Source organism: Piliocolobus tephrosceles, chromosome 4 (genome assembly GCF_002776525.5).
Source record: "Piliocolobus tephrosceles isolate RC106 chromosome 4, ASM277652v3, whole genome shotgun sequence".
Lineage (NCBI taxonomy): Eukaryota > Metazoa > Chordata > Mammalia > Primates > Cercopithecidae > Piliocolobus > Piliocolobus tephrosceles.
This window is the reverse complement of record NC_045437.1, coordinates 118091116-118118504: the sequence shown is the minus strand read 5'-3', so window position 1 is coordinate 118118504 and position 27389 is coordinate 118091116. Positions and strand designations below refer to the sequence as shown.

Below are 27389 nucleotides of genomic sequence, written 5' to 3'. Positions count from 1 at the left end.
GGCTGAAGTGGCGTGATCTCGGCTCACTGCAACCTCCACTCCCTGGGTTCAAGCCTCAGCCTCCCAAGTAGCTGGGATTATAGGTGCCTGCCACCATGCCCAGTTAACTTTTATATTTTTAGTAGAGAAGGGGTTTTGCCGTGTTGGCCAGCCTGGTCTCAAACTTCTAACCTCAGATGATCCACTCACCTTGGCTTCCCAAAGTGCTAGGATTACAGGAGTGAACCACCATTCCTGGCCTTGAAAAAGGATCTAAAGGGCCTGTCCAGCTCTAAATATCTATGACTTAGGGTGATTGTCAGATTGCTGATTTTCAGTATATAAAAATCATCATAGTAAGTGCCTGATGGCTGTTAGCAACCTGCCAGGCATTTACAGAATCATCATAACAACTTCATCATTTTAGTACCATTATTATCTCCAATTTGCAAATGAAGTCATCTACCCAAGGTGACAGAGTTGGTGAGGGGGGCATGCTGGGATTGGAACCCAGGTTGTCTGACTCAGGCACGAATTTTGAAGCCAGCTATACCTACGTCTGAATTCCAGTTCTGCCATCTGTGCAAGCGCCTATAGGTTTCCTGAGCCTTAATTTTCCTCATCCGTGAAATGGGTACAGTAATGCCTATGCTGCAGGGCTGCTCTGAGGACCAAACAAGGTAATGAAAGTAAAGCACTGAATGATCGCCCCACAGTAGGGAGCTATTATTATACCTGAAGCAGTAACACTGGTTCGGGTAACCCCTCTCTTTGAGCTGAAGCCGTTATAGTATTCTTTGGTAAGAATTTGGGGGGATGGAGACTGACTGCCTTGGGAACAGAGACTAGGTATAACTGCATTAAACACTGCACAGCAGCTGGTGTGCTGCCTGGTAGCCATGTGAGGTAGGTTCATAAACTTTCTAAAATATCCCCCAAAGATGTGCTGCCCTAATCCCCAAAGCTTGTGTATGTGACGAGCTATTATATGCCTTCTGTTCACTTCAGAAGAGGGAGATTATCCTGGATTAGTCAGGTAATAATCGTATGGGTCCATAAAAGCAGGCAGCTTTCCCTGACTGGTAGCAGAAGGCAAAGTCAGAGGGATTTGAAGGCCAAGTGAGATTTGCTGCCCCACTGTTGGCTGGGAGATGGAGAGGGCTGTAGGGAGACCCCCTGAAACTACTGCTATGGAATAAAAGATGAAATGGTCCTGATTATTGTAAATACAAAGTTGCAAGTTGCATGTGTAAAGACAATGCCAGGTTGGACTGCCAGAATGAGCCAAGAACGCGTGACGTGCTTCCCCCTGCAGGGAGCCTATGAACGGACGTGCAGTCAGGGAGGTTTCACATCACCAAGATTCCTATCCCAGAAAAGCAAATGTTCATAGCTCTGGGAATGGAATGCGACCCTTGTGGAGAGCCTATAAATGGACGCATAAGGGGCGCCTGTTCATATGGATACGATAGGGCTATAAACACCCTCCTCATCTTGCCATGGCTCTACTGGGCCTCTTTAGGGTTAAGGCATACTCCCTTCTGAGAATTTCTGGTCTAACAGGTTGTCTAGCTTCACATCCTGTTCCTATGGATTGTTTGTAACCAGCTTTTGCTGCAACTGTTACTGCTGATTAATATCTTGCTAATCATAGGTTACGGAAAGACTGTGTTCCTGTTTTAAGGTTCTGTTAGAAATTACTGATGCATGCACTATATTGTAAATTCTCATCTCTGTATACTACTGTATTTCTGCATACAGATGTTATGTTAAAGAACTGCTTCATCCCCGTGTGACTATCTCACCTCATAATCAAATGACCCTAAATCCCTCACTAACCTACCTCTGCCCTCACTAAACTTAATAATAAATGCTAGTATATCCAGTGCATTGGCAGCATCGCGGGACCAGAAGGCGGTGACCCTCCTGGACGCAGCTTTCACTATCTTGTGTGTGTCTATTATTTCTCGACCTGCCGATCCACCTGGGAACAAAGAGAGAGCCCCGTTGCATTGCGGGCTGCTGGCCAGATCCTGCAGTAGAGGGCTCCTGTGATGAGGGATGTGGGAAGCTTTTAGAAGCTGAGAGGGTGACAGCCAGCAAGGAAACAGATCTTGGTCCTATTGCTGTGACAAACTGAACTCTGCCAACAATCTACGTGAAGGCTGGAAGTGGACTTTTCTCTAGGTCCTCCAGATAAGAGCTTGGCTCAGCTGACATCTTGACTTCAGCCTCATGAGACCTTGAGCAGAACCCACTTGGGCCAAAAACCCTGCCTGGATTTTTGGCCCACAGATCTGTAAGGTAATACTTGGGTGTTTTAAGCTATTAAATTGGTGGTAATTTGTTATGCAAGAATAGAAAACGAATACCATAGTTATCGAAACAGAAAGCACTCACTAGAAAAACTTTCTGAGCTCGAATTAGTCCCATCTTAGAGATGGGAGAAACTGAGGATCCCAGAGGTAAAGGGTCTTCTCAAGGTCATTCATCATCTAGTAAATGGTATAGCATCTAATGCCAAAACCCAAGCACTTAGTCATTAACCCACTTATGCCCAGTGTTCCATTATTGGAACATTAAGCCTGTGGGAGTTATTTATATATTACTGCTCAAGGTCACTGCCAAGGTCTGATTTTTCACTCATGCAAAAATACAAAAAATTGCAACCTCCGGCATAAATGGGTTAATGTCTACAAATGGCTGAGATTCTGGTCAGTGGGATGGTGTTCCCTGATAAAGGAAGAAAAGCTGATAAACTGTCCCAAGGGCTCTGGGAGCTGTACCAGAGCCCCCGGTGTCCCAGTCTGAAAGCACCCATCTCACCTACCTGGCAGAAAGGGGATGATCCGCTGCTTGGGGTCCTTCTGTCCTCCTTCCATGGGAAATTTGTCCAACATCTGCATCTAAGTGGGGGGAGAATACCAAAAACAAAAACCTTTCATAATGCAAGAAACACCATCTAGGACATTTTAAAGGAATATGTGAAATATGTGATGTGATGTACAAAACGTTCACTTCGTTCAGCTTTCCAGAAACCCACACTAATGGGAAAGGCAATTTCAATTGGACTACAAAGCCCATGAAAACGATGTTTATATCCACAAATGGCAGATTTGTGAAGGCTCAGAGTCAGGAGCGACCATTCCCGGCTTTCCTGGGATTCTCCATCCACAGTATCTGAAACGTGAACAATACCCTCAGGGCCACCAGGATTTCATGGACAGCAGGTCATCCTGCTCCTAAGAATTGCTGAGTTGAGGTAAGGAAGAAATCACTAGCATCCAATCAATGTGGTTAGGTTCATGCTTATGAGAGCACTATACTCCCCTGACACAGGAAGAGCTCCCCAGGTCAGCTCAACAGACAGCTTTGGCCCTGACTCTGTGCTAGAGGAACAGGGTACAGCGAAGAAAAGATTCATAATCTAGAGAGGGGACGAGAAGAAAGCTGATCATTAAAAAGTGGTGTAAACAGAGGGAGGTGTAGGCTGCTGTAGGGGTAGAGGAGCAAGAGGGCAGAGTCCCCAAAACAAAAACCTTTCATAGTACCATAAATGTATCTCGGAACGCTTCAGGGACTTCATGTGAAGTATCAGATTTGGCAGACAAAATTACAAGGATCTGCTGCTTACTCCCCATGTGGTCTTAGGGAAGTGACAAAACCTTTTAGGGTCTCATCTTTAAGTCTGCCATAGGGACACCAACTTGCAGCATTATTTTACGGATTGAAGCTGGGCTGGGAAATCATTAACACTGTCGTCATATATTTCTGGTTCTTCTTCTGAGCACATGGTAGATTTGTACTTTCCCCAGTCCCTTGAAGTAGGATGTGGCCATTCCATGTGAGCTGGAGACATGTGTCACTTCAGGGTGGAAGACGATGACTGGTGGATGCTTTCGCACTTGCTATTTCCCCCTTTCATGGGGATTGGCCACATTCCAGAGCCTGGCTTTCTGCTGGCCGTAGTCATGGGATGAGGTCCAAAGATCCCAGTGACCTCTGCTGGACACGTGGTCTGAGTGAGCTACGACAACATGCTCTTGTTGTACAGTGAGGTTATTTGTGTGAGCAGCATCTTAACCTACCCTGTTTAGTACTTGGGTAAAGGAATCAAAGCAGATGGGAAGGCAGTCCCAAGCCTCGTGGAGTAATGGTTGGAATGTGAAAAGCCTGCCCACAGGAAAGTCACTCTGGCACTCAAGATCTATCCCTTTCATGGAATAAAAGAAGCTTTGTTTTTTTTTTTTTTTTGAGGCGGAGTCTTGCTCTGTCGCCCGGACTGGAGTGCAGTGGCCGGATCTCAGCTCACTGCAAGCTCCGCCTCCCGGGTTTACGCCATTCTCCTGCCTCAGCCTCCCGAGTAGCTGAGACTACAGGCGCCCGCCACCTCGCCCAGCTAGTTTTTGTATTTTTAGTAGAGACGGGGTTTCACCGTGTTAGCCAGGATGGTCTCGATCTCCTGACCTCGTGATCCGCCCGTCTCGGCCTCCCAAAGTGCTGGGATTACAGGCTTGAGCCACTGCGCCCGGCCTAAAAGAAGCTTTGAAAAGTCCAGGGGAAATACACACAGCTATTGTGCAGACATATGGGGAGGGAAGGGAGGACCTGAAGTGGGAGAGAAATGAGATACGTATATTGAACACCTACTATCTGCCAGACACGGGCTAGATTCTTTAGAAACATTCCCTCATTAAAACCTTGGATCATTGCTTTAAGGTGGACATGACTGTCCAGGAAACTGAAGGCCCGTAGCCAACAAAGCGGAGGGGCCAGAGACTGAAGACCACGTGCTTCTTTATCATCAAATCACCCCGCCTCTGAAATGCTATGAAGACAATTAAAAAGGACAGGGCTGTTTTTCCATGCTGGAGCTCCCGGCCTCTTTGGTGCTGTTCTACACGATGCCCTGGGCAGGTGAGTCAGCCTTAGCTTGGCTGGGCATCCTGGAAGCTGCTGGGATGCACGGCCTTGCCCCAGAAGTCTTTAAACTTTTAAACTGTGGGTTTTTGTGTTTTTGTTTTTTCCCTTCTCTCTTTTTTCCCTTGGTCTCTAGCTACAGGTTTATTAATCTTTATTGTTTCAAAGAACTTGCTTTTAGTTTCAATGATTTTCTTTATTCTTTTTCTGTTCTCAATTTCTTTTCTTTTTTGAGACAGGGTCTTGCTCTGTCACCCAGGCTGGAGTGCAGTGGCACAATCATGGCTCACTACAGCCTCAATCTCCCCGGGCTCAGATGATCCTCCCATCTCAGCCTCCAGAGTAGCTGGGACTAAGACGTGTGCCACCATGCCCGGCTAATTTTTTTGTATTTTGTACAGATGGCTTTTGCCATGTTGCTCAGGATGTCAATTTCTTATCTTAATTATTGCTTTTCTTTTGTGTGCTTTGGGTTATTATTACTATTTTTTTTTTTTTTTTTGAGATGGAGTTTCACTCTTATTGCCCAGGCTGGAGTGCAATGGCGTGGTCTCAGCTCACTGCAACCTCCGCCTCCCAGGTTTAAGCAATTCTCCTGCCTCAGCCTCCCAAGTAGCTGGGATTACAGGCACCTGCCTAATTTTATTTTTAGTAGAGACAGCGTTTTACCATGTTGGCCAGGCTGGTCTCGAATTCCTAACCTCAAGTGATCTGCCCGCCTTGGCCTCTCAAAGTGCTGGGATTACAGATGTGAGCCACCACGCCTGGCCTGGGTTTTCACTTTCTAGTTTCTTTTTATTTTTTAAATTTCTAAAATTTAATTTTTAATTGACACATAATAATTATATATTCATGGGGTACATTAGTAATGTTGTGATTCACATAATATGTAGTGATCAGATCTGCATATTTACATATCCGTCATCTCAAACATGGATCATTTATTTGTGTTAGAAATATTCAACGTTTTCTTTCTAGCTATTTGAAACTATATAATATGCTATTGTTAACTATAGTCATCCCACAGTGCTATAAAACACTAGAACTGGCCAGGCGCAGTGGCTCACACCTGTAATTCCAGCACTTTGAGAGGCCAAGGTGGGTGGATCGCCTGAGGTCAGGAGATCGAGACTAGCCTGACTAACATAGTGAAACCCTGTCTCTACCAAAAATACAAAAAATTAGCTGGGTGTGGTGGCGGGCACCTGTAATTCCAGCTACTAGGGAGGCTGAGGCAGGAGAATCGCTTGAACCCGGGAGGTGGAGGTTGCAGTAAGCTGAGATCGTGCCATTGCACTACAGCCTGGGCAACAGGAGCAAAACTCGGTCTCAAAACAAAAACAAAAACAAAAACAAAACCACCCAAAACACTAGAACTTATTCCTTCTATCTGTGATTTTGTAACCTTTTACAAATCTCTCCCTATCTCCCCACTTCCCCCTACCCTTCCCAGCCTCTAGTTATCCTCTGTGCTACTTTTTATTTTTATGAGATCAGCTTTTTTAGCTTCCACATATAAGTGAGGACTTTATGTTCCTGGCTTATTTCCCTTAACATAATGTCCTCCAGTGGCATCTATGTTGCTGCGAATGACAGGATTTCCTTATTTTTGATGGCTGAATAGTATCAATTGTGTATGCATACCACATTTTCTTTTTCTTCTTCTTTTTTTTTTGAGACAGAGTTTCACTCTTGTTGCCCAAGCTGGAGTGCAATGGTGCGGTCTTGGCTCACTGCAACCTCCACCTCCTGGGTTCAAGTGATTCTCCTGCCTCAGCCTCCCCAGTAGCTGAGATTACAGGCATGGGTCACCACAGCTGGCTAAGTTTTGTATTTTTAGTACAGACGGGGTTTCACCACGTTGGTCAGACTAGTCTCGAACTCCTGATCTCAGGTGATTCACCCGCCTCGAGCATCCCAAAGCGCTGGGATTATAGGCGTAAGCCACTGCGCCTGGCCCATATCACAATTTCTTTATCCATTCATCTGCTGATGGGTACTTAGGCTGATTCCACACCTTGGCTGTTGTGACTAGAACTGCAATCAACATGGGATGTATTATCTCTTAGATATACTGATTCTCTTTCTTTTGGATAAATGCCCAGTGGTGAGATTGCTGGATCATATGGTAGTTCTCTTTGCAGTGTTTTGAGGAACCTCTACATTGTTTCCCACGGTGGCTATACTAGTTTACGTTCCCACCAACTGTGTATAAGAGTTCCCTTTTCTCTACATCCTTGCCTGTATTTTAAACATGTGGTTTTATTTGTGGTTTTGAGTCATTGCCCCCTGCTCTGTGTTGCCTGGTAAGGTGGAAATGCTTGGTCCACTGTCATTCAGAGACAGGTGAGGCCACAGTGGGGCCTTGTGGGAAAAGGCAGCCTTCCTTTTGTGAATCCAAGAGCTCCTCAATGCCAGCACATAGTAGGTGCTCAATAAAAACGGGCTGAACTTGATGCTGATGAAGAGAGGTTGTGAGTGGGGAGGACAAGGGGCTCTGTACTTTCCAGTCAATTTTTCTGAGAACCTAAAACTTCTCTAAAAACTAAAGTTTGTTAATTTAAAAAAATTGGCTGAACCAATGAATGCAACTAAGCAAACACCTTGGGAGGCAACGTCAGGAGATGTTTGCTAAGTAACTCTGAGGAATAATATTCACATTACCAATATTAAATAATAATTAGTAATCACAACGAATGTGTATAACAGTTCACAGTGAACACATCCTCTCATACACGATTTCATGTGACCTTCACAGTAACTCTGTGAAATAAATGTTACATTTCCCTTGTCACAGATGAGGAAACTGGGAGCAGAGAGGACAGTGAACTTGCCTGAAGTCACACAGCTAAGTGGTGTGTCCAGTCAGTCCACGCATCTTTGTCTAAATTCCATTCTTTTTGTCTAACACCACTCTTTGAGGCAGCTTCAGAGTGTCATATGAACACTAAAGTCAGCCTGAGATGAGGTAAGTTTAATATTCTGTGCACATGTGAACAGCATGCTTTCTTTTCAAAAGCAGAGCCATTAATCAGTCTCAGCTGTGGAGTATTTTGGAGATTTATAGGTTTTTGCCTAACACTATCTACTTTTTCCCTTCTCAATTTTATTTGTTAAGACAACGAAACACCATTAAAAGGATTTTTTTTTTTTTTTTTTTAAAGAATGCACCAGTAATCTGTCCACCAGACTATTTCCAACCTCCGGATTCCTTTGGAGTCCCTGCCTGAATGTACATGCCAGCCAATGAGTACCTGCCACTGCTGTGTTTTCAGTCCTCAGAGGAGTCTCTACTGCGTGGTCTTAGGAAGCTGTTCTCTCGCCCTTTGTCCTGACTTGGTTTTACCCAGATCAGCACGGCCCAAGGAGCTGCACGGCTTCCCTTTGTGTTATTTATTTGTTGGAGGTGGAAGATCAGGGTTTAAATACTGCATAGTCTAACCACAGACAACTGCTGGGGACCCAACAGCCCTGGGGTTCAGTCCTGATGCTTCCTCATGCCAGCTGTGTGTCCTTAGCCAGACACTTCATCCCCTAAGCCTGTTTGGCTGTCTGCAGAAGGAGGGACGCAGCCTGCTCCGCAGCGGGGCTGGGTAAATGAGTGCCGTGTGTGGAAACTCTGGGGAGCACACCAGATGCTCAGCAAAAAATCCCCGCTCCTTGCACTCTGCCCATATTGAATATGTTATTTTGAAAGTTATTTGGGGATAACTTTTAGTAGTCTGTAAGGCTGTGTGGTTTTCTTTTTTTTAAATCGTGTTAAATACACACAATATAAGATTTACCATTTCAACCACATTTGAGTGTACAGTTCAGTGGCATTAAGCACATTCACAATGTTGTGCAAACATCACCACCCTCCATCTCCGGAACCTCTTCATCATTCAAAACTGAAACTGTGACTCCCCCTCTCCCCCCACCTTGGCCCTGGCAACCACTACTCTGCTTTCTGTCTCTATGAATCTGACTGTTCTAGCTACCTCCAATAAGTGGATCACTCAGTATTTGCCCTTTTGGATCTGGCATATTTTACTGAGCATAAGGTCCTCAAGCTCCAACCACGTTGTAGCATGTGGCAGAATTTCCTTCTTTTTTAAGGCTGAATAATATTTGATTGTGAGGTTGTGTTTTAAGATTGGCAAAAAAAACCCGTCAGGACTGCCCAGGTGGTCCTGTGGCTGCAGCAGGGCTGTCTGCTGGAACTTTCTGCCATGATGGAGGTGTTCTACATCTTGCTGTCCAACCCAGTGGCCACTAGCCTCCTGGTAGCTATTGAGCATGTGAAATGCTGCTCCTGCAACTGAGGAGCTCAATTTAAACATTTTCTTTAATTGACTTGAATTTACATTTAAATACCCTCATGTGACGAGCGGCTGCCATCCCGGACAGTGCAGGGCTGGACTATCACAATATCCTCCTATTTAAACCACACCCAGTTTTATTTCGTTTTCAACACCACTGTGTCAATGTCAACGGCCATCTGTAAGTTCGCTAGTTGCAAAGACTAGGACTCAGGGTAACAAGCTGGGGGATTAGAGCCCTGCAAGCTCTCCTTGCCGAGCTGGTCTTGGGGTGTCCAGGTTTACCGGCCACCAACTGCGTCTATGCAGAGAACTGTAATACTAGGCATCCAAAGTAGGTTCTTCAAGGGACCAGGCCCAGGCTGTCTGCAGCAGCAGGAGAAGAGGCATGCCCCTCAAAGTCTAACCAATGTCATCCTTGGTAATGAGAAAACCCGCTACCTGCGCTTCCCCCCAGATAACAAAAGAAGTGGTGCTCAGGGCGAGGAGGACTGGAAACTGAAGAGGAAGATGAGTCATTTGGGGAGTAGGAAGGGAGAAGGAGTCACATCAAGTTGCCACATCACAGGCTTCCAAGAAGAAAGAGAGAACACTCCATCAGCAGTTTTCAAGACATCAGCTTGCGGTAGAGGGAATGCGAGACACGTTGTCCAAAGAACACGCCATGGAAGCTGGCCACTGCACGTGGTTTGCGTTAGCAGCAGCCATAGAGGCCGGACTTGGGAGGGGTTTACCCCCTCAATATCACAAAAGCCCCAAGTCCCAGAGGAGCCAGAGCAGGAAGTGGAGAAAGGCCTGGGGCCATCATGTGCAGCTGAAGGCTGGCAGAAAGCTACAGGGTCCTTGGGCAGGGCTTTCAGGTCCCCGAACACAACGATGTCCCTGGGCCTAGTCTATCATCTGCGGTTTGTTGTCTTTGAGGGTTCTGTCCCCTCCACGAGCTGGTCTAAATATCAGTATGTCTGGTGTCCTGATGGACATGCTGCACGGAGGCTGCCACCACCTCCGGTCTGTCCACTTCTCTCCATACTTACTGCTCCCCCTAAGTCCAGGCCTGTATTTTCTCAGTTCAACCCCCTTACTAGTGTTTGCCCTCTCTTCTGCCCCACTGCCTCCTCACTGGTACACAGTAGGCACCTGTTAGATATTTGTGCAAAGAACAAATGAGTAAATGAATGAATGAATGAATGAAAAAACAGATGAGAAAAAGTGGTTAACTGGTTTAGTCAGTCACTCTCTGGGAAAGGAAAAATTACATACCAGGTGGCAGCAACAGGGCCTGGACCTGAGTTTAGCTGCAACTGCCCAAGATAATCATGCCTCTTTCTATTTTAGAAATAAAGAATTGCTAACTGTGTGGAAAAAGGCAACTACGGTATTTTCCCAGCGACACACCTTCCATATGGTAATAGCTTTTAGTGGGAAGGGAAAACTATTCCATTTAAGTATGCACAACACGTTGGAGGCATACTCCAATTTCAAAGATAATGTTGGGGAGAAAAAGTGTGTCTGAGGATGGAGTAAAGGCAGTATTTGGATAAATATGGTTGGTAGACTCTCGCGCCAGATGTTGGCTGGGATCTTGCTGGGAAGGCTTCCCGGCCAGGCAAGGCCTGCCTAGGGAGTGAAAACTCTTCAGTTCTGCCACCCCCTAGACCTGTCCTCGGAAAAGCTGGAAGAAAGCCCTCCCTTCCCTTTGGCCTCTGCAGTGGAGCATGGGGCCTTCTGGGCGGATAATCCTAAAAAGTACACTTGGGGCTGTCAAACTCCCAAGAGAGCCGAGGTGGGGAAGGACCAGGATCTAAGAATAAGACAAGTCAATCCCAGCACTTTGGGAGGCTGAGGCGGGTGGATTGCTTGAGGTCAGGAGATCAATACTGGCCTGACCCAACATGGCAAAATCCCATCTCTACTAAAAATACAAAAATTAGCCAGGCGTGGTAGCGCGTGCCTGTAATCCCAGCTACTCAGGAGGGTGAGGCGGGGGAATCTTTTGAACCTGGGAGGCAGAGGTTGCAGGGAGTCGAGATCGCGCCACTGTACTCCACAGTGACACTCCATCTTAAAAAAAAAAAAAAAAAAAAAGGCGGCGGCAGCGATAGGTCAGTCCTAGCTCAATGGAAATTGGAAACAAGTGGTTTTTGCTGCGTGACTTGGGACAGTCTCTGGACAGACAAAGGCATAGATGAAGACGCAGCCTCCACCTGTGATTTGATGCGTCTAAGAACTGCTCAAACCGCAAGCCCCTGTGCCTAGCAGCCACCCTACGGCACAGCGTGCAGAGCAGGAGAGGAGCCAGAAAAGCTTCTCTGGATCCCTGCAGCATGAACTTCCCCGTAGGGAGTGCTCCTTCTTACAGATGAGGCTGGCACTTCTCCCGAGGGCTCCTTCGTGGGCGGAGTGACTCAGCTTGCTCTGTGCCCCCCTGCCAATGTTGGAATTCTGGAAGATGCCCAGCTAAGACTCCTGCTCCGTTGCACCTCTGCACCTTTGCACGTGAGGCATCCTCTGCATGCAATGCCCTCCCCCACTCAGTGGAGGGGCCACTCCTTATTCATTGTCAAGACCCTGCTCAGATGTCACCTCCTCCAGGAAGTGAGCCCTGCCTGAGCTCCCTGGCTAGGAGGGAGGTCCCTGTCTGAACACCTGGGTTTATCTCTATCTGAAATAACATCTGCCTATTCCCACTACACTGGAGGCTTATGGAAAGCACAGATCCATCTGGGTCCCTTGTGGCAGCTCGAGCTCTAGGTCAGCAAATGTTTAACTGCACCTTCCGTGAGGGAAGCCCTGGCTCCAGTGATGCCCCTGACCCTTGGCCTGGGGGACACAATGAACCAGTGGGGAAACTCAGACGGCAAAGGTTGCACAGTGCAGTGTAGAGTGCACCCCGCACCGGTCCCAAGACCTTTTTGCAAAGGGCTCACGTTTTGGTCGGAACTGCCCTCTGTGGGATAGACTCTGCCTGTATCTTAGAGGGAGGAGCCAAATGGGCCTTAAAAAGGGGAAGCCGTGGGCAGGACTCTATGTGGGTAAGTCTATCTTTAAATAGGCAGATTGAAAGGCAATCCTGGAGCCCAAGGAGGCAGGGAGGTTAGGAGTGCAAGTTTCAGATCCAGCCACACCTGGGCTTGAATCCCAGCCATGCTGCTTTCTGGGCATGTGACTCTGCCTTTCTGAGCTTCAGTTTCCCCATCTGTGAAATGGATACAATACTGACCTCATGCCTGTGAGGACTGAATGAGATGGCATACAACATGGGCATCTGGCACATTCCAGTTAGTGACTGCCGATATCGTTACTATGTGGCTCAATCCAGCCACATTTCCGCTAGGCATTGCCCTCAGCTCTCTGGGCACTCCAGTCATCCCCAGTGCTCTGCCTGGATGCCAACTTCCTCTGCCACACTCTGATGGACTCTCCAGGGTAGGCCCAAGCTAGGGCAGAAAGGGAGAATCAGAGAGGTTGGGTAACCATCCCAAGGTCACACAGCTGGTAAGACAGAGGGAAGGACCTGACACCACGTATTCTTATTTCAAGCCAGGGGCTCTATCCCATCTCCTGCACCCTCAGGTGAATGACACGCATGGTCAGATGTCAAGCAATAGCATCAGGCATGACTATCAGGCCTTTCTAAGGTAAGCAAGTCAGGAAACCAAGCTGCAAGGTGAATCTTCACAAAGGGGACCTTCTGGCCGGGTGCAGTGGTTCAGGCCTGTAATCCCAGCACTTTGGGAGGCCGAGGCGGGTGGGTGACTTGAGTCCAGGAGTTTGAGACCAGTTGGGGTAATAAAGCAAGACTCCGTCTCTACAAAAATTTAAAAAATTCATCAGGCATGGTGGCACACACCTGTAGTCTCAGCTCCTCGGGAGGCTGAGGTGGGAGGATCACTTGAACCCAGGAGTTTGAGGTTGCAAGTGAGCTGTGATGGCGCCACTGCACTCTAGCCTAAGTGTCAAAGTGAGACCCTGTCTCTACTTTTTTTTTTTGAGACGGAGTTTCACTCTTGTTGCTTAGGCTAGAGTGCAATGGCATGATCTCCGCTCACTGTAACCTCTGCCTCCCGGGTTCAAATGATTCTCCTGCCTCAGCCTCCTGAGTAGCTGGGATTACAGGCACCCACCACCACACCTAGCTAATTTTTGTATTTTTAGTAGAGACGGGATTTCACCATGTTGGCCAGGCTGGTATCGAACTCCTCACCTTATGATCCGTCAGCCTCAGCCTTCCAAAGTGCTGGGATTACAGGCGTGAGCCACTGCGTCCAGCCTCTACTTTTTTTTTTTTTAAAGGACCTTTTCACAGAGACTGTGAGTCTCTCTCTTTTTTTTTGAGACAGGGTCTCGCTCTGTTGCCTAGGCTACAGTGCAGTGGCACAGTCTCAGCTCACTGCAGCCTCGACCTGCTAGGCTCAAAGGATCCTTCCACCTCAGCCTCCTGAGTAGCTTGGGCTACAGGTGTGCACCATCACACCTGGCTAATTTCTAAATTTTTTGTAGAGATGGGATCTTGTTTTGTTGGCCAGGCTGGTCTTGAATTTCTGGGCTTAAGTGCTCTGTCTGCCTCGGCCTCCCGAAGTGGTGGGATTATAGGTGTGAGCCATCACACTTGGTGACTGCGAGTCTCTTTCCCCACAAGGGAACCTGGGTCATGCTCCAACTCCTGAGTGGCCTCTCTGCAGACTGTTTTCTCTGCCGGAATGTCCTGCCCCCGTTGGAGGGGGCATGTTGTTTTCTATCACCGACAGGCTATTTCCATGATGTCCTCCAGGGAATCTACCACCGCTCTGTTAGTCTCCATGCATTGGCAGGACACTGATTCTACTTTCAGTCTCCAGGCTGGTCCTGGTCTGGTCATGTGACCCAAGATAAGCCAATGAGACTTTTGCTTTAACTGTTGGCGTGTTCTCTCTTTCCCTGAAGTCACTGTGCTGATCTGTGGGATGCAGCCTGGAGCTGTGGCTGCCACCAGCTGGACACCACCTGGCCTGGACACAAAGCCAAGAAGTGAAGAAAGCCAAGTCCTCATTGACAGTGTGGCGCCTAGATCCAGCCACACCTGAAGCCAGTTTCCTTAGACTTCTCAGTTACATTCAGCTAATCAATGCTCTGTTTGAATAATCCACGGGGCTTCTGTCATTTGTACCTAAAAGAGTTCTGATGAAAACAAGATCGCATGGCCAGCAAGTGGCAGAATTTGGATCAATGCCCAGCCCTGTCTAATCCCAAAGCCCAGGATCTTCACCATACTCTATTAACTGGCATCAGCTCCTCCTCTAATCTTTATGCCAATTCCTAGCAGCACCCATGCCCATCAATAATCCTAACAGCTGACATTTGCTTGGTGCTTGAAAACTTAAAACTGCTCTGGCACTCACTATCCCTTTTACACTGAGATATACTTCACATACCATAGAAGTCACCCTTTTAGAGTGTACAGTGCAGTAGCTTTCAGTATATTCATAAGGTTAGGCCTCCATGACTACTAAATCATTCTAGAACATCTTCATCACCGCTAAAAGGTGGACCCAGTACCCATTAGCAGTATCTCCCCGTTTTCCCCTAGCCTCTGGCAGCCACGAACTTGCTTTCCGTCCATGAATTTGCCTCTTTTGGACACAGATGATAAGTTTTAACTCACGAGAACCTTGTGAAGCAGCCATTACAGACAGGAGCCCCAGAAAGCAGAGCGGCTAAAAGTGTGGATACTGGCGTTGCCTGCCCAGCTTCCAATCTGAGCTGAGGCTCACTAGCTGTGTGACTTTGGGCAAACAACTTAACCTCTCTGAGCCTGAGTTTCTTCATTTGCGTAATTGGATAAGCTTGTCTGGAGGACTGAATGAGTCACTATATCTAGAAGTTTAGCAGGATAGGACCCACATTCAGTGGTCCAGAAATGCCAGCTGTTCCTATTGTTTTCACCATGTCACCAATGAGGGCTCTCAGGCACAGAGGGGTTAAGGGGTGTGCCCAAGGCCACACAACTGGAGCGTGGCTGGGCCCCAGGTCTCCTGACTGAGTTCTCTGCTTTTTCCATTACGCCACACTGGCCTTGCTGCTCCTCCACCAAGGCTCGGCTCTCCCCACACTGTTTGGGCCAAGTTACTTGTGAAAAAACCAAGGCTGCTTGCCAGACAAGAGGGAGGGGAGGGTGGAATCATGAAATCATCTAACTCCAGGGTGTTGCAGGCCCGCAAGGGCTGGTGCGATCCTGCCCTAACCTCTTTCAGCTTTCCCTGCTGGGGTGTGTGTGGGGGAGGAGGAGGCCGGTTCCACGATGCTTCCAGGATGAGCAGGACCCTCTGGAATTCCATGACTTTCCCACTCCAGCCACCCATCTGGGACTCTGAGCCTGGATGAAGTCCTGCCTTAGACAACTTTGTTACAGGAGGGAACACTGACGTGACAACCCCCCAGTTATTACCGACTATGCTGAGCATGGAGGAAAACCTGACTTTTAAGTTCTGGTAGAAATACGAAAGTTGAGTTGAAACAGGAGAGTGGAAGGAGCATTGGCTTTGGGCCAGGAAGACCCGTAATCAAACCCTGGCTCAAGCATTCCCAAAGGATAACAGCTTGGGCAAGTCACACCTGTGCAGAGGGACGGCTGCCAGCTAACGCACTTACTGAGCCAGGTATGTCCTGCTTACCTGGCATAATAAATGCACGAGGAAGGCACTTTCATTCCTACTATACAGATGAGAAGACTGAGACTCAGAAACATATAGTGGTGACCCCAAGCTAAGCTCTGAATAGGCAGAGCTGAGATTTGCACCCAGGTCTGCCTGACTGAAAGCCAAGGTCTTAAGCCATAGGTTACGCTGGAACAGGGAACTCAGAGAACCCAGTCCACCTTGCACAGGGCCTGGCCGCGTGCCTCGACATGTCAGCAATGAACAACATTTGCATAAGCACTTCCAGGGCCCCCTTGCCACTCCGCTTCTCATCAGATCTCTTCCAGATGACTCTATGTCCCCACCTCCCCGGCAACAGCTGACAGGCTTGGCGGTAAACTATGATCCAGGGTCCTTAGGAAAACCAGATTCTCCCTTCTGGAGACTGGAATCAGCATCCAGAAACTCTAGTGCTTTGACAACAGGGAAGAACACTGCAAATCCGGGGAGAAGGTGCTCACTGGGGGATGCTCTTAGGGGATGTGGGCCAGTGGGTAGCTGGAGGAAGTGGTCCAGAACAGGCTCCATGGGAGATCCTGAGGCCACAAGGACAGATGGCCTGGGTTCCTGGCTCCTGTGAGGCTGGTTGCATTTTCTGCTCTAGGTTTCAGGGAACACACCTGCCTTTTCCCATATATCCAACCCCATCCCTCTCTTTGTGCCTAAGCTAGCTGAGTGGGCTTTGCTCGGTGGATGTAAATAATTCCTAGGATAACAATCATGTGTTATTGTTCCCTACCTCCTCTTCTGCTCCTTGGAGGTGCGAGGCAGGCAAGAGGCCTCTGAAAGCAATATACAGGTAGCCCTCCCTATCTAGACCCTCACTGCACGAAAAGTCAGTCTAGCAACGTGCAAACATGTTTACCTAACACTCACTCTTTGAAGACCTACTACAGTGAATCTGCATAAATCACCACAGATCCGGGTAAAGAATGTAGAGGGTCATCCATTTGTATCTCATTCATTCTCAGCCAGGACTGTGCCTCCTGCCCATGGCATCGAAAGATGCTGGGCACCAGCACTGTGATCCTCCCTTCCTCTCCCCCAGGGTTTAGATCTTTCTTCCCCTCCCCAGTGCTCGCTCCTGTCAAGTTCACTTCAGATGGTATCTTAGCATGTTTTAACATATAGCTGCTTTGTTTCTTTACATTCTGTTTGCTGCAGAGCAGAAGCAATAATATAATTTGTTTATGATTCTGTTTGATATTATTGCATACTGAACATAAAACATCACTAATGAATTCATTACATTTTCAATAGGTAACTGGTGTCTCACTTGTTTTACATTATGCAATGACTCTTGGCAGTTCGTTACGTAGGCGTTTTGGGAAACCACTTAGAAACACATTATTTCCCCTCCCCCTGCAAAATAATAAAACACGAGCTCTGAAAATTCTCTATTCGACACTGTCAGAAGCAAATTAGGTCAGAATAATGAAGGAAGCCAACCTTCTGAGAGAACCTGTGTGAAAAAAGACAGCATGATGTACAAAGGACAGAGGCGGTCTTCTGACCGCCAGGAAATGTCGACTTTACCGCTGACTTTACTGCTGATCCCAGCAGTTTGTGAAACTACCTCTCTCCAGGTGTCAGTCTCCGCCCTTACTGACTTCTGAGGTGGAGCAGGGACCCTGGTAAGCCCATTGGCTGGCACATTTCTCACTCATATTGATTGGCATCAAGTTGAGCCTATGACACACAATAATATGTTTGCTGGGATTTCTGACAAGTGACTTTTATCCTTTCCTGCTGGGTGTGAGCCCAGAGCTGTTGTATCAATGTGCAATCGTGTGGGATCCGAGGATAAAGCCAACACCAAGGAAGTAGGAATTGGAATGAGAGGAAGAAGCCAGACCAGGTGACACCAAAAAACCCCTGGATTAAGATGTGCTTGAAACCTGGGAGATATATTCTCCTAGGACGTTCAGTTACACCCACCAAAAAACCTCCTGTTTACTTCAGCCAGCTTGAGTTGGGTTTCTGTCACTTGCAACGGAAGCGTTCTGACTGAAAAGAAGACTGTCATGTCAGGATGGAGACTCATGTTGGCCTGAGAGGTGACAAGGCCCCTTACCAGGAGGCTGGGAGAAGATACATGTTCAGAAAGCTGGGCAGAAAGCTGGGCAAGTGTCCAACATCTCCTGAAGGTTTTCTAAAGAACTCCGTTACATCCTCCGAGGAGGAACCATGACTACCTCTCACACTTGCTCTGTTACTCGTTATTAGTGATGGCAAGAAGAAACCACTGACCCATTGGTTAGACTTGTTTAACCCTAGTGGGGATGGGCTTATACCGAGCTGTTCACATTCTGTCTGGCTCCCTGTAAGACTGGTGGTATACATGGTGTTCGTCATTCATTCATTCATTCATTCATTCATTCATTCACCAAACACTGACTGGACACATACTGTGTGATAGGCCTTGAATAAATTATTAAGGACAGAGAGGAAGAGAAAGATGTGGTTCCGGCCCACGGTAGTCACAGCCAAGGTGGGAACACAGACAAGCAGACAGCTTCAATACAGAGAGATGCACAGAGCTGTAGGGGTGCAGAATGGATGGCCCTCACTGGCCAGGGAACAAAGTCAGGCAAGACTTCCCAGGCAGTGAGAGTCTTGAAGGGCAGAAGGGGTTACCAGAGCCATGAGTGAACCAGGAAGGCACAGGAGTGTGTGGGGAGGGCAAAGGCCTGCGGGGAGAGGCCAAGGTGAGGCAGGAGATGCAGGTCTGTCTTCGGAGCTGAATGGCCCCAAAAGTCTAGACACACTCAACAAACCCAGCTCACCAGCAAACACGATTATCGTTTAAAACTTAAGTTCAAACACTGCACGCCAAAGCCATTTGGAAATGATTTGCAGATGACCCTCCATTCTAGAGCAGCCAACAGGTACCCTTTCTCTTAAGGGGAAATATGAAATATCAAAACACAAAGCAACAGAGCACATTATTTTTGTCTCGAAAGTAATGGATGTCAGGTTTTCTTTTTTTTTTTTAGATGCAGTTTTGCTCTTGTTGCCCAGGCTGGAGTACAATGGCACAATCTCGGCTCACCGCAACCTCTGCCTCCTGGGTTCAAGCAATTCTCCTGCCTCAGCCTCCTGAGTAGCTGGGATTACAGGCGCCCATCACCACACCTGGCTAATGTTTGTATTTTTAATAGAGACGGGGTTTCACCATGTTGGCCGGGCTGGTCTCAAACTCCTAACCTCAAGTGATCCACCCACCTCGGCCTCCCAAAGTGCTGGGATTATAGGCACGAGCCATCACGCCCAGTCATGGATGTCATTTTTAAGTCTGGGAAATTTAAAAAATTCTGGACTCTAAAGTTGTAGTGGAATGTAAGTCCAATTAAACTCCTTCCCACCCTGCAGCTCACCAGAGACCTCAAATCCTTACCTGGAGGTCAAAGAACTTGCTGTAGCGCCGGTAAATGGCCTCGGTGGAGCCGCTGGACCACGTGACCCGGATGATGTAGACCTGCAGGAATAACAGATGAGATGGGTGTTAACATAACACCAGACGTGGCCTCCCAATCTCTGGGACCCAAGGGGAGCACAAGACTCAGAGTCAGAAAGATGTGGGTTTCAGCCTTAGCTCTGCCAATGACTGGCAGTGGACAAGTTGCTTGCTGTAAGCCTCAACTCCCTCCTCAATAAAATGGGTATAATAACCCCCAACAGAGTTGTGCAAAGGATGAACGACATCAAGTACCGGGATGCACTGGCACCGCGTCAGCTCAGGAGAAGCTGCTATTTTCAGCATTGCCAGGGTTCCTCGCTACCCGCTCAATTCAGTGAGCTACAGGCTGGCTATCTTGCCAGTCATTCCTAAAACCTTGACTTTCATCAGAAGTCATGAAGACGTGCAGCTCTTGGCCATCTTACATTTTCCATGGGTCAGCCCATCATGCTGTCTCCACCAACGAGGACCTGGGCCAAGTTATTTTTTCCCTGAGTCCCAGTTTCTCCTGCGAATGGGGCTAACGGCACCTGCTTCCTCTGCCTCCCAGGATAGATGTGAGGTGCTGAGGAAATTAAGGATGAAGGATCATTTTATAAACCACTGGGCTGTGCTGCCAACCTATGTCACAGGTCACGGCACACACAGAAAACAATACATTGATAACAAATCTGGGCAAACTGAGGTGACTATTAGAGGTCAGAGGCACCTGGCTGGGCCTTTGGTGGCCCTGGACACACCAGGTAGACCCTTAAGGGCTAAGGGATCAGCACATCTGTGACCCATTCCTGGACTGCATAAACTATCTGTTGCTATAGGGTAGTTGTGACAATTAAAATACATGCATACGTGAAAGCTGTTTGGAAAGAGAGAAATGTCATAGAAACACAAGGCGCTCAGTGCTGTTAGAGACCCTGGGGTTTCACAGGCAGGGTCCCTGTCCTCCATGAGCTGAGGGTTAGCAGGAGACACAACGCATACATAAGTGAATATGACTGACTCCTGGGATGCTCCTTCCCCACCTTCAGCTCACCCCCATGGATACAGAAGGTGAGAGGGGTACATTCTCCATTCATGGTGATTGGTTGAAGGGAGAACATATGACTTGAGCTGGGTCAATCAGAGCCAGTAGGAGTCTGCCCTGGGACTTTTTTTTTTTTTGAGACGGAGTCTAGCTCTGTTGCCCATGCTGGAGTGCAATGGCATGATCTCGGCTCATTGCCTCCTGGGTTCAGGAGATTCTCGTGCTTTAGCCTCCCGAGTAGTTGGGATTACAGGTGAGCACCACCGTGCCCGGCTTATTTTTGTATTTTTAGTAGAGATGGGGGTTTCATCATGTTGCTCAGGCTGGTCTTGAACTCCTGACCTCAAGTGATCTGCCTGCGTCAGCCTCCCAAAGTGTTGGGATGCTTGAGCCACCGCGCCCGCCCCACCCTGGGACTTCTGCTCCAACTCTGGAGAAAGCCAAGTTCTTCTCCTGAGGTTGCCAGGCTGTCGGGATGTGGAGCTGCTGGGGGCCACCTATCCTCACCGGGGGTGCAGGGGAGCCTGCCTGAGAAAGGAGCCACTATCCCGATGAACAGTCTAAGCTTACATCCAGCTCTGCCTGAAGCGAAATTTATTCCTGGACTATCCAGTTTCCTGGGCCAATAATTACATCTTGGGCCACATCCACTCTCTTGAATAACTTTTGCAGCCAGTTCAAGTTCAGTTTCTGACCCATGTAATCCAGTCCAGGTTGATACCGGAAGGGGGCAGGAGAGAGATTTCTGAAGCCTGGAGCCACCACAGTGTAACTGACAGTCATGTAGGATTTTAGACAGCAGGAGAGGAAGGCAGCAACTGCGGGTAGAGGGGAATGAGGGTGGAACAAAGACCAGCTCAGGATGAAGCCGCACTGTGCCTGGCAGCGGTTTCCATAGTGGTTTTAGCCAGAGTCTCTTTTCAAATGAGTTCTTAGGAGAATATTCACATTCCAAACAGAAGAAGATAGAACAACTTCAGGGGCTATTCACACCAGTGTGAACATCATGGACTTATAGGAGAAGGTTCTTCAGGTGAGAAGAGATGACAAATGTTAAGATAGATCAGGACAGACTGGAGGTGACCTTGAATGCCAAGCTAAGGAATTTACCTGGCATGGCCTCGCCAAACCCAATACAGATTATATTTCAAAACATGGCAGAGATGGGGGAGCTTGGGCTCTAGAGTCAAGAAGCTCTGAACTCACACAATTTCTTAACTCCTGGAGCCTCAGCTTTCTTATAGGGTAAAATGGGGTCATCAAGCCTACAGAGTTGTGATGAGCACAAGAGGAAAAGCTCTGAGCACCTTGCCAGGAAGAGAGAAAATGTTCATGAAATCTCAGCACCTTGCTCTCAGACTGCCCAGGACCTACCCCATCCCTGCTCATAAAAACAGGCTCCTTTGACACCAAGGATTTGGGCATCCAGCCCACCCTTCTTCCCTGTCTGTGCTCCCTGTTCCTAGGTAACTCACGGAGCCAGGGAAGAGGCCAAGGCATCCTTTAGGAGGTGAGCGTCACTCATCATCTCAGAAAGGCGACTTTGTGATGTGAAAAAACCCTGAACAGTCGTGGTGAGTTTTACTTAAAAAGAATACTTCAAATCTGTTTCTCAGCTTTCCACCCTGCTTCACCAAGACTCCAGCATGGAGATTTTGAATGGTTTACATTCATTCACTTATTCACTCTTCAACATCTATTAAGCACTGACTGCATGCCAGGCCCTCTGCTAAGGGCTAAGATACTATGGGGAGCAAGGCAGACCCAGACCCTGCCCTTGTTAAGTGGAGAGACGGGCAATAAACCAGCAAACCTGCCAACATGCTGGGCAAGACCTCAAAGTCTGCATGAGGGTGGTAGGTGCGGGGGCCGGCTACTTAGATGTGGGGGTCTTGGAAGGGAAGGCCTATCTGAGGAGGCAACCTTTGAACTGAGATCTGAAGGGTGAGGAGCTGGTTGAGAGCTGAGGAAAGGGTGTGCAGGCAAAAAGAAAAGTGGGAGCAAACATGCGGCGGCAGGAAAATGCTTGCCTGTGTGTGTGAGGAACAGGAGACTATGACAGCCCACAGCACTGCGGGAGGAAGGGGCTGAGCGGGGGAGGAGGCAGCAGCTGATGACGAGGGGCTTGCAGGCTACAGAGAAACGTCTGGATTTCATTCTATTGAAGAGTTTGAAGGGGTGGGGGAGGCGTGCGACAGGATCCAGGGTACTGTTTAAAAATATCCATGCTTATCCCCCCAGCTGCTGTGTGGAAATGGCTTGAAGAGGGGCAGGGACACCAGTAAGGCACCTTTTGCACTACTGACAGGAAGTCAGAGCTGGAGGGGACCACAGAATGCAGCTCATTAAAGGGCCGCACCTGCCAGATGGGTAAACTGAGGGCCAGAAAGGGAAAATACCGTACCAAAGGTCCCCGCCTCCAGGGATGCTTAAGCAAGGTTTGAATGACTGTCAAGGACACTGCCAATGGGGATTAAAAAACAAAGAAAAATTGTCAAAGAATGGATTTTTTTCTTAAAACCAACAAAAAGCACACTCCCATAAATGGAAAAAAAAAAATTCTGCTTACACACTTCATCCTTGATCTCTTGTTTACAATTTTTAAAGTTCTGAACATACAGTACAAGGATTCTGCAGCAAGCCTAATTGGTTTATTGGAATCAACCCCTGAACACAGCGTGATGTCTGCATTTTTAGGCAGAGACCTAATTTTTTAATGAGAGCTGTCCTAGCACAGGGCTTTGTCCCCATCCTGGGTTTGGGGGCTGCTGAGAGAGCACGCACCCTGGGTCACAGAGCCAGCTCTGCTGCTGGAGAAACTCGCTAGGCACTCACCTCTCTGGCCACCCACCCTTCTCTCTAAAACGAGGACAATAATCTCCCTTGAGGGGTAAGCCACAATAGCTAACAGAGATGGGGCCAACGCCCGGCACGCACAAAGAGTGCAACGTTAAGCTTCCCCTCACAGTGGTCATCCCATGTTCCTGCTTGTCTGGTACCTTCCCCCCCTTTTTGTAACAGAATGCCAGTTTCCCATGGGGAATCCCTCCTCTGGCCTTCAAGATGGGAGTGGGCATGTCTCCCTCCCAGGCCCGGCCAACCACAGCCCTGCTGATGAATGATGGTTCAGGGATGGACACATGACGAATGAGACCAAATTCCAGGACTTTTGATGGCACTCTCAGGGAAGAGACCATTTTGCCTGCTCAGTGGCTGCTGGGAGAACCTACACCAGGAATTTCCCATGGAAAGTGCCTGTCACCCAGAAGAAAGCAGAGCCAGAGGGAGAGATGAGGGCTCAGACCCCTTGGCAACATTTGAACCCCTGGATCCAGCCTGAATCCAGGACCCAGATGCAAGCCAAAAGAGTCCTTTTCTTGTTCACACCAGTTTGATTTGGTGTCTGTTACTTGCAACCAGTGCAATCCTAACACACTAGACCTTTACTTTTTTATATCCCCAACCCAGGTAATACTTAGTGGCTTGGTGCTAAGGAATTAAAGACTTCCTCATCGTAGTAGTATTCACAAGAGCCCAAAGATGGAAACCACCCAAGTGTCCATCGGTGGATGCGTGCATAAGTAAAATGTGGTTTAGACATGAAATGGGACATTATTCAGCTCTACAAAGGAAGAAAATTCGGACACACGCTACCCTATGAATGAACCTTAAGGATATTAGGCTCTGTGAAATAAGCCAGTCACAACAGAACAAATACTGTATGACTACAGGAGGTGCCCAACAGAGGCAAGATGGCGCATTTCCGGGTTCTTCATCACCAGCTTTTCCCGTGTGTGCGGAAATGCAGCTGACGCCCGGGAAGGTGCAGATTAATCAGGCATGCACCAGGTGATGTCAATCCGAAGAGACCAAGATTTACCTGGTGGCACCTGCGGAGCGCCCCCCCTCCCCTGACATGCCCGTGGCCCGCCTATTGCCCTTCCACTCCTAGAAAAGTCGCTCCCAGCAGATGCAACGGGGGTGGGCTTTCTCAGCCCCCACTCTTGTCGGGATTGTATTAGAAACTCCACCCCCCCTCCCCCCCCAGCTCCGGTCCCTGAAGCTGGATGACCAAAGAATAAATTTGCAGTTTTGCTTTTAGCCTTGCCTCCTCGCTGGTTCTTTTGTGCCCACTCTGGTGGTCTTAGAAAAACAAATCAGTGCCTGCAGTAGTCAAACTCATAGACAGAAAGGAGAATGGTGGCTGCCAGAATGGGTAGAATGGGGAGTGGTTACTTTTCATTGTTTTGAGATGAGGTCTTGCTGTGTCACCCAGGGTGGAGTATGGTGGTGTGATCATAGCTCACTGCAACCTCAAATTCCTGGGCTCAAGAGATCCTCCCACCTCAGCCTCCAAAGTAGCTGGGACTACAGGCATGTGCCATTATGCCTGGTTAATTTTATTATTATTATTTTTTGTAGAGACAGGGTCTCGCTTTGTTGCCTAGGCTGGTATCGAACTCCTGGCTCAAGTGATCTTCCCGTCTCGGTATCTCAAAGTACTAGGATTACAGCTGTGAGCCACCGGGCCTGACTGGGAGTTGTTGTTTAATGGGTGCAGAGTTTCAGTCTAGGGAGAGGAAAAGAGTTCTGGCGATAGATGGTGGTGATGGTTGCATAACAGTGTGAGTGTACTTAATATCACTGAACTGTATGCTAGGAAATGGCTGACATGTTAAGTTTTATGTTATATGTGTTACCACAATATAAAACAAACTTTTTTTTATTTTTATTTTTTTTTTTAGATGGAGTATTGCTCTTTCACCCAGGCTGGAGTGCAGTGGGGTGATCTTGGCTCACCGCAACCTCCTCCTCCCAGGTTCAAGCAATTCTCTGCCTCAGCCTCCCAAGTAGCTGGGATTCCAGTTACCTGCCACCATGCCTGGCTAATTTTTTGTATTTTCAGTAGAGACGGGGTTTCACCATCTTAGCCAGGCTTGTCTTGAACTCCTGACCTCGTGATCCACCCACCTCAGCCTCCTAAAGTGCTGGGATTACAGGCATGAGCCACCACACCTGGCCAAAGAAACAATTTTTAAAGCAGATTTCCTGCAGAGATTTACATACTCCATGTCATGTGCCCTGGAAATGACACTAAAACTTACTCCACGGCACAGCCTTCAAAACATGAGCCTCACATCTGAGAAACAACTTCTATGCAGAATATATTTCTTGAACTCTTTGGTTGTAAGGAAACAACCAACCAGATTACAAGATGGACAAAAGACTTGAAGAGACACTTCATCCAAGAGGACTTATGGAGGGCAAGGCAAGGGTCACTGCCACTAGCGAGGCAAAGTGAAACCAGGAGGAGATGCCATTACTCATCTATCAGAATGGCTAAGATGAAAAAATAGTGACAATAACAAGTGCTGATGAAAATGCACAGCAACTGGAACCCTCATGCATTGCTGGTGGGGAAACAAAACGCCACAGCCACTCTGGGAAGATCCTCAGTGGGTGCTGAACCAGCGGGTGAAAGGTTGTTGAACAGGACACCCACGTGGTGTCAAAGTATAACCTGAGGATTACTTTCCCAGCCAGGGGAAAAATGTGTAACTCTACAACTGTAACCAGGCGACCAAACCTAGCCTCGTGGATAGACAGACAATCCAGTCACTGTGTGGCCCTCGAGGTGATGCAATATGAAGTATACACAATCTGCTGTTGGTATTGTTGCCAACAATGTTTAACTTGAGCTCAAGCTCTTGACCTAGGTTCTAATTTACAAGAAATACAAGAGACAGAGGAACAAGATAAACGACATCATAAGGAAGCAGACAGATCTGGAATGGGGAATGTTCTCCAAGTCAACTAGCAGGGCACAGCTCAGATGCTACTGCCTCCAGAAAGCCCTCTGTGACTGCTCCCTGCCCACCAGTATGAGGTCGGGTGCCCCTGCTATAGGTCTCCTTGGCACCCACTTTCCCATCACAAAGTCAATTAACTCTTTACTGAAATTGCTCAAGTGTCTGATTTCCTGCTGGGTTCTAAGTTTCACGTGAGCAAGGACCTGGCCTGTCTTGTTAACGGACTGCTGTATGCCCAGCACTGGGCAGGGTGGAAAAATCTATGCTTCGTGAATAAATGGGGAAGAAAATAAGACGCTAGGAGGCCAAGCCCTCACAGAGAGGAGCGCCTCTCCTCTGCAGGCCTTTGGTCTGTAGAAAGGGACCCTGGCCATGTTGCTGAGGTGGTCCTGCCCCCTTGCTTTTCCTCTCTGACCCCTGCGCTGCTTCACCACAATCTGCAAACACCCCCGCCCCTTGGGAGCAACATGTTTTAGGGAGCAGCTGGGACTCTTTCCCTCTGCTCAAGGAACAAGGAAGCACAGAAACCACAACTGGGGTTAGAGGGTCACGGAGGTTTCCTTCTGTTCCCAGACAGGATTTGAGCCGGAATCATCCACCCTTTAAGTCTGTTCTTACACAATCTCAGCAGCAGGGCCTGTGTAATCTAACCAAGTCCAGACTCTCCAACCTGATTGCAAACCCAGTTTCATCAGGAACAGAAGTCCTGGGTTTCCTCACTTCCTCTAAGTCAGTGAGAAGCTGAACTGGTGGTGAAGGGAGGGTGGGAGGCATTGGGGTGGGGTGTGCTGAGCCAGGATCCTTTTGCAGAGGTGGGTAGAGGGCTGAACTTGGTCTCTTCCAAATCCCCGAGCCAGCAGGCCACGCTAACACTTCCCATGTTTTCCTAGCAAGGGACGGAGGCTCAGAAGTACAGTGCCTACAGTCGCACAGCTATGATGTGCAGAGTAAGAACTCTAACCTAGGTTGCCTCTAATCCTGCCACGCCATGCCCCAGCTTGGCTGCAGCTGGAGCATGGGCCAGCAGGGAGATGTCTGCTCACCCTCCTAACTGTCAGAGTGACCAGCAGATCGTCCTACTGTTCTGCGAGGTTGTGGAGTTCTAGGGTTACAATGGCCTGGATTTATATCCTGCTTCCTTCTCAACTAGCTTTGTGCTCTTGGGAAAGTGGCTTAAGCCCTATGACTCAGTTTCCTCATTTGTAAAAAATGAGGTCTGCA

General features: G+C 48.2%; 1 protein-coding gene across 1 annotated transcript in view; it reads right to left on the bottom strand.

Moving 5' to 3' along the window:
* SH3PXD2B (SH3 and PX domains 2B) overlaps nt 1-27389 on the bottom strand; it is a 118504-nt gene that overhangs the window by 66785 nt on the left and 24330 nt on the right. Inside the window, exons 2-3 of the mRNA XM_023218943.1 lie at nt 19272-19352; nt 2810-2885 (exon numbers count right to left, since the gene is read on the bottom strand). Coding sequence (XP_023074711.1) covers nt 2810-2885; nt 19272-19352 — 157 coding nt within the window. The remainder of the gene's footprint in view (nt 1-2809; nt 2886-19271; nt 19353-27389) is intronic.